This window comes from Halyomorpha halys, unplaced genomic scaffold (genome assembly GCF_000696795.3).
Source record: "Halyomorpha halys isolate HHAL.00 unplaced genomic scaffold, Hhal_1.1 Scaffold963.1, whole genome shotgun sequence".
NCBI classification, from domain to species: domain Eukaryota; kingdom Metazoa; phylum Arthropoda; class Insecta; order Hemiptera; family Pentatomidae; genus Halyomorpha; species Halyomorpha halys.
The window spans coordinates 245,892-254,036 of NW_027106713.1; the positions used below are offsets into that span (position 1 = coordinate 245,892).

The 8,145-nt window shown below is 35.1% G+C and overlaps 1 protein-coding gene across 1 annotated transcript in view; it reads right to left on the minus strand.

Moving 5' to 3' along the window:
• Nucleotides 1-818: 818 nt before the first annotated feature.
• The window catches only part of LOC106687434 (uncharacterized), a 15,112-nt gene continuing 7,785 nt past the window's right edge, over nucleotides 819-8,145 (minus strand). Inside the window, exons 2-5 of the mRNA XM_014431321.3 lie at nucleotides 7,298-7,427; nucleotides 7,038-7,196; nucleotides 4,706-4,861; nucleotides 819-1,113 (exon numbers count right to left, since the gene is read on the minus strand). Of these exons, the coding sequence (XP_014286807.1) occupies nucleotides 913-1,113; nucleotides 4,706-4,861; nucleotides 7,038-7,196; nucleotides 7,298-7,396 (615 nt within the window). The 5' untranslated portion in view covers nucleotides 7,397-7,427 and the 3' untranslated portion in view covers nucleotides 819-912. The remainder of the gene's footprint in view (nucleotides 1,114-4,705; nucleotides 4,862-7,037; nucleotides 7,197-7,297; nucleotides 7,428-8,145) is intronic.

An 8,145-nucleotide genomic window follows, 5' to 3' on the forward strand; every position in this document is an offset into this window, starting at 1 on the left:
TTTTACCTGTACTTAATGACAACTTTTCTAATCGGATTTAAAACATTAATTGATATTTATACTATGTTACAACTATCTATACAATATTGTCACTGGTACAGTTTTAGATAATGTGTGGCAATCCTAGCTCCATATTTTTTTTTTCTGACCTCCTAGAGAAAAATAAAACAAACAATTAAATATGTACAAATGAAATGTATGTACACATGTTGGTTGGTCCTTAGCAATAGAGGCTAAAAATTTAAAATATGTAGGAGGTTACATTTAATGTTATTAACTGGAAAAACATAAGTTATATTTATTTTTACTAAAATAAAAGAGAAAAAAATAAAACTGCATAAAGATGCCTACAATTACGGATTACAAATTAATACGTTAAAATCATTTACATTACAGTTCATATAATATTCATCTGATACATCAGAATACTAACAATTAATAATGGAGTCATACTTACTATTGGTAGAGTTGTAATGTGCATTGCTAGAGTTAAACTGAGTATTTATAGAGTTGTGCTGAAAATTCTCTTACAATATCACAGAACCTTTAACCTCGGTAGAACAGAAAATTGGCTCTTCTGTGAGTAACTAAATTTTACCGAATGGTATATCATAAGGTGGTTTTCAGGTCCTGGAAGGAGGTGTGCTTCCTATCCTATTTGAAGAAGATGTTTAAAAATAAAAGCTAACAATGCTGTCGTAAACTCTCCGGGTGAAAATTTCCCGAACACCCAAGATACAGAACCCTGATATTAGAGAACTAAACAGCTGGATATAAAAATAAAGGAAAATATCAGAAGAAAATTGGAAAATGGATGATCGGAAATATTCATTTTTAAATACATTTACATTTAGTTTTTATAAAATCCTGCCTAATGATTCTAAAAAAATATATAAATATAAATTGCATATATTATATGGAATTTGTTTTCTGTTTTTTTTGTGGTCGTGTTCTCTTGGCAGGCACAACGTCTGCATAAGTTCTACTGCAACCAATCGTTACATTATTTTTCTTCACATAGAAGTCCGCCCTGTACTTGCCATAGGGGAAGTTTGGCATAATAGGGCCAACTTTGAGATCATCCATGTCCACGTCCTTTACTTCGTACGTCCCCTGCAAGAGCAGAACAGGTTAAGCGATGTAAATGTTAAATATATGACTGAAATAAAATCAAGTAATCACTACACGAAAAAGAAAATTACTTATTGATTTGATTGATTTTAGAACGAAGTGGGAAAATAAACTGACTCTGTATCATGATAGATTATCCGTGTTTAGACTTTTGTCATGCTAATAAAATTTTCATTAAATGATTAACAGTTAGCAAGAATTAAACACACACAATTAGTAAAGCTGTAAATCTTTTAATGACTTTTAAGTAACGTTTACGTACGTCTTTAAGTAACGTTTACTTAATAAAGAATTACATTGCCTTACTGTAAAATATTACTTCAGTATTACAGTTAATATTTAGCTATCTGATTGATATTAAACCTGAATTGTACTCAGTGAGATCTCATAGTTAGGCCGTACACGAACGGATGTTTCATGCGGGCTAACAATTTTCCTTGCGGGAACCCGCTATTCTTAATAATTTGACATGAAAAATGGAAATTGGTTGAGCCGTCCGCTAAGAGCAAACATATTGAGTAAAGTATCTCTTTAATTAAAAACCCACATTGTTCTAAATTCATTCTCCCAATATCACTGTGTAATTTGAGCAATATAAGTCATGTCCTTTCAGAAGGGTAAGAAAGGCAAACTCCCTCAGCGGTTCATAGTGGACGGCGAAAGCCGAAGGATCACGAACACCAACCTCTACCTCGGCGTGACACTTGACAGGCATCTTAGCTTCTCCAGTCACGTCGGGGAGAGGCTCAAACTGGCCCGATTGAAGTCCTACAGGCTCTACCACCTGCTCACTTAACAGCAGATCTCACTTCGGCTCAGTTGAACATTTATAAAGCAATCATCCCCCCGACTCTGCTCTATGGTACCTCGCTCCTGCGACACCTCTTCAAGACCACGCTGAAAAAGCTGCAGAGTTTCCAGAATTCCCTCCTTCGGCGAATAGTCCGAAGAATTTCACTCCAAAGAGCTCAGGAACAGTGCTATCTATGATGAGCTCCCCTCTGTGCCGGAGTTCATAGGCCGTACACACATCAAGTTTTTGATGGGTTGAAGGCATGTGCTAACCCGCTGTTCAGAGAGGTCGCCCCTCCACCAAGCACTGTCCCCTTGGTCGACGTCCTCGCCGAGGAAAGGGCTTCGGGCTCTGCAGCCTAAAGTCATCTTAACCCATCTCATCTTTTATCCATCAGTGGAGCGACCAGCAGCCCAACCCCTTATAATGCCATGTGGCAAAGAAAGGGCACCAGTTATATGTTTATATACTTAGGTATATATTAATATTGTCTTATATATTTACAATAAAGGAGGTATGAAAAAAATATATATTTAACTGAAAATTTTGTTATATAAACACAGACGAACGGAATAAAATACGTGATATAATCATTTTAAGACTGTCGAGTTCAAACTGTTTAAAGCTATTCACGTTATCTAGTTTAACAATTTGTACCTAAAATAAATATCGGCCGAGCTGTTTGCTAAATCATTAAATCATGGTGAATGAAAAATCCCGATTCTAGGTTATCGTGGTTAGGTTCTTTAAAAGCAGAATATCACTAAATAGCGATTCACCCAAAATGCCGGCACAAGACAGCTAATCAGGTTTGAGCCAGGACAATACGAGTTTACGTGAATGCCGTTCGTATTAAAAATTGCTCCCATCACATTTCGGCGCCTTATGGACGAATTTCTACGGGAGATGAGTCCATCTGTCAGATTTATATGTATGACCTGTTAGTGTTTAGCAAATTGGAGACCGAACATGTACGTAATTTAGAAAGCGTGTTCGGAAGGATCAGAGAATTTGGAGTAAAATTATGAAGAGAATAATCACTACTAGGTCAGAAGCAGATCAATTTTTAGGGCATACTATCTCAAAAGAGGGAGTAAAACCGGATGTTGAGAAAGTGGAAGGTATATAAAGGATGGCGGTTCCGCGAGATGTGAAAGGAGTACGGAGACTGTCAGGCACCTTGAATTATAACCAGCGGTTCGTGCCGAAAATGGCGGAGAACCTGGTACCTCTTAATAAATTATTGAAAAAGGGGAGAAAAATCATTGTGGCACCAGTAATGGAGGACAATATTCGGTGGTGCTTGGAGTAGTTGCAACCTGTACTTCCATTCCCCTATTTTCAGAAAACGTTTACAATTACGACGGACGCGAGCGAATACGCGCTTGGTGCAATATTATTTCAGGAAAGCGAAGGGGACGAGAGCCCCGTGGCTTATGCTAGCAAGCGTCTCATAGACACCAAAATTAGGTACAGCGCTTTGGGGAGAGAACTGTTGGGAATAGTGTGGGGCGTTGACCATTTCAGACCTTACGTTTTCGGGAGGCGGGTTCGCAATCAAACCGACCACAGACCCCTGCAATAGGTCAGTAAATTAAAAGAGTACTCAACACGGGTTACTAGGTGCTTGGTGAAAAGTGTTGTTGAGTCAGCACATAAAAGTATTGTATATATAAAAGGGAAGGGAACTGTATATAGCTGACTGTTTGTAGCGGACTATAATGGTGAACACGATAGAAAAAGACAAAGGGGAACCATCCGGGGGTATGCGGACTATTACATTACTCGAAAAACGGTCTAAACTTCCAATTCATTACAGAAGACTGATCTACATGACTGTTATAAGGACCTACGGAGTTGAGGTTTGGAGCTCCACTGAACCTTCGAATTCCTCTCATATCCAATCCTTACAATCCAAAACACTTCGTAAAACTTTCAATGCTCCTTACTTTGTTACAAATGAAATCATAACTAAAGAACTTAATGTTCCATATGTAACCAATCTAGCCCGAACAAAATACCATTCCTTCCATTATAAACTCTCTAACCTCTCAAACCCGCTAGCTTTTAACCTTGCCTCCTCTTCCATTCCTGACAATCCTCCGAGGCGCCTGAAAATTAAATGGACACAAGACCTGCTAATATAAAAACACCATTAGAGTGCTCCCAATGGATAGTTTCTCTACACGCCTGTATCACTGCATTATTAAGTTACATCAAAATTACTGAATGCATTATTATGTACAGTTGTCAATTTCAATAAAGAATATATATAAAAAATAAAAAAATACGTCTTTTGAACATAAGTAAGATTGTCCTATATTGTTTACCAGATTGATTTTCAATTTATACCCATTTTTATTATTTTTGTTTTATTATTTTTTTCATATTTGATCTCTTTTAACTCAGAAAGTACCATTGTATTTTATTAGATTACATCCATTATGTATCCATATATATGCTTTTTAAAGTTATTTCTAATTTCCAATACTATATTAGTCATAAATCAGTATGAAAATCTACCTACAGAATACTACATCTGCGAAATTCGTGAGAAAAGACCTATATTAGCTAGAAAATTGATTTGTTTATTTTAATTTTTTTTATTATTTATATTTTCCATTTTTTATAAGAAGATTACAGATATTTCAATCTTCTATGCAAGACTTTATTTTTTTTTTAATACGAAAGACATTCCAATGTTAACTGCTCCTTATTGAAGATTCAGAACCAAATTATATTAACGATTATCATACTAGCGAAAATGGATATAATACTCACCGGTTGAAAAGGGCAATCACTGCGTACAGATTTCACAATTGCTTTGTATAAAACCGGCATTGTTTGCTTCATAGAGGTACACAGCTGGTCGAATTCCAGTGTCATGAAGTGAGGTTTCCATCCGCCATTGCCAAAGTTGGCGATATCCAATTCCACCTGCAAGGAATCCATAAAAAACAATTTAATCCATAATTTTAAATTAATAACTTCTCCCGTTTCATAAAAGACTCCGAGATTAGTTGCAATGCCATTGCCAGAAAGAAAGTTTTTAAGTGTTAATTATGGTTATCGAAGTAGTTTTAATTTCTCAATATTGTTTTATTTTTCAGTATTTTACATCGGGGAACAGATGATTCTAATCTCATTGGGAAGAAAATAGTCTTGGAGAGGTCAACCTAAAAACACAAATAAAACTTATTTATTTGGGTCGAAAAAAAAAAAAAAAAAAAAAAAAAAAGGATGACGATCATAACCCATAAACTTAAAAATAAAACGATAATGATCTATATCATAATAATTTATTTTACCATCCAAACAGCCTTTCTTATTTGTTTATACTTATAATAGTTTCAGCTTGGTTCAACGTATTTTTTTGCCCGCTCTCTAGCGGTCAAGTTAAGACCAACTCATTCAAAACAGAACCACTTCTTAGCAAGAAAGTATCTTTGCTTTTTTAATATTTCTTCCTTTTTTCCTAATTACCCATATCTCTTCTATCTTGTTTCTTCTTGTTCACTTTTCCTGACATTCTATATTTATTTTAGCTTATCATTTTTTTACACATCTATATTACTGTGTATCTTTTATTCATTGTGACGTATATTCTGTTTTCTTTCTTGTCCATTGTATCATTTATATCGTTTTCTTTCGCACATTTCATCACGTTGATTTAAATCGTTTTTCATTATTTTTTTACATTACTTACATATCTTATTATGTTAATTCTATTACTCATCATTTATATTTTCTCCCGACGCTTTCATTATGTTTATTTCTTTATTTACTTGAATTATGTCTGTTTTTTTGAACCTTTTTTTTATTTTGTATAATTCTTACCTCTATAATATTATATTTTATCTTCTATTATCAATCAACTGTTATATACCTAATTTATTGTTATATATATTTCTAAATGTGTTTATCATTATTTTATTTTCAGTTCGCTGATGTGTTTCAAGGTTGTATCCTCGGTCCCTTTCTCTACAACGTCTATACAGCTTACATCCCAATCAATTATAACACTATCTTCACAATGTATGGCTATGACACATGTGTGCTCGCAGTTAATAATAACCAATCGATTGTTTCCCAAACACTCCAATCCCATATTACTGTCCTCGAAGAATGGTGTCGTAATTTGAGAATTAAAATAAATTCCAACAAATCACCCTTCGTCGTAAACCTACCAACTGCCCTAAAGTATCCTATAATAATGTTGCTCCTACCCCTGTCGAACAGATCCGCTACCTTAGACTACATCTGGACAAACGTTTAACCTTGAATCCTCACACAAGACTGAAAAGACAGGAAACTTCACGTCGATTTCGATTATTACAGCACTTTCTTGACGAATGGTCTAAATTTCCAACTCATAACAAAAGACTGCTCTACATGACTGTAATATGGCCAATCTGTACATAGGGAGTTGAGCTTTGGAGCTTCACTAATTCTTCGAATCTCTTTACAATCCGAAATCCTTCCTAAAATTCTCAATGCTCCTTACTTTTTAACAAATAAAATCATACATAAAGACCTTAATGTTCCCTATGTAACCGATATAGCCCGAACCCGATATCATTCCTTCCATTATAAACTTCCTAATCACCCAAACCCACTAGTTCCTACCCTTGCTTCCATTCCATAGCCATGTCTTCAATTCCTGACAATCCTGGCCTAAAGAAAAGATAGCCACAAGACCTGCTAATGTAAAAACGCCATTAGAGTGCTGCCAATGAGTAGTTTCTCTACACACCTGTACCACTGCATTATAAAGTTACATCAAAATTACTGAATGTACAGTTGTAAATTTCAATAAATATATATTTAAAAAATAAATAAGTTTTTTTATTTGTGTATTTTTGCTGACCACAACCCCGACCAAATCCTGAATTTAATCTACGGTCACCTTGTTATGGTTTTAGCATTGTTGGAAACTTCGATTTTGAGACACACTGGTCAATATGCTAAGTAGTACATTGTCCTTTTGTCAATATTATATTCTTAGTAACGGAAATTTGAAATAATAGTTGTGAAACTTAATTAATCACAGGATAACAAGGGCCACACTGTCTTTGCATATTCCTCTACTATAAAGATCCTTCTGAATATTTACCGCCAGGTCATCATTAATGACAGTTTCTGTCGTCACGTTGGTCGAGTAGAAGTATTTGCTACGGCTGACTTTGTTAATCCTTGTGCTGCTAAAATAAAATTGACGAATTCCTGACTCATCGCATTTGTCGATCTGGCGCACGACGACCCGGTATGGTCCCTGAAAAAAATATTTATGTACATAAGCAGAAGACATGTGTATATATTTTCTCTATATTACGCTGATTCTAACATTTAACATTCTAATTTACCAACACTTACTGCAAACTGCTCCTGTGATTGACATAGATCAAGAGTGTAGGTCCAAAAGAGGTAGAACACCAATTGTCTCAAGAACTTCTTCGTACATGAACTCATCATTCCAAGCTCTTACGCAACGTATTTATTGAATCTGATGTACAGAAAAAATATTTATATGACATAATATAGGAAGTGTACTCAGTGCCTAAAGTGAACACCTTTAGAATAAAACAATATAACTGTTAAAACGTAGTGATAAGGGCGTGAACAGTCTCGTAAGGTAATGTAGTTTAAAGTCCGTTTGTTGTTGAGGGAGTTAAGCGACTTCCTCGTGAAAACAGCGGTGCCGGTTTGAATTCCCTGGGGGATCGTCTTTTATTTTTGTGGCGGTCCTACGGAATGAAAACTTTACACTCCGCCAAGGTTACCTCTAGGTAATTCGTTGGTTACCTCTAGATACCTCTTCCCATCTGTGAACAATGACCTGTTCATAAAAAATAATGCAGTTATAAAGGAAGTATTAAGGTCAAGTTTTTATGAACGAGGAGGAATTCGAAGCTTAAATGCTACGAAAGCATTGTTTTGTTTTTTATTTGTTTCTATAATTTATGAATGAAGATAATATTCTTAATTCTAATCTAATTTTCTTATGTAAGAAGTAGTCTTTGGGGATTTGTTATTAATTAGCTATTTATTATGAATTAAAAAATGAATGATGTTGCTCGATTTAGCTAACATGAGTCTCTTCTTCCCGTTTTAAGTGAATGTTTCAAAAGTGAGAAAAGGCCGTTACTAACTAGAGGTTTAGTATGACAACATACCCAACATTACAACACTTAGCTCACCACAAGACATAAGTACGGCCATTG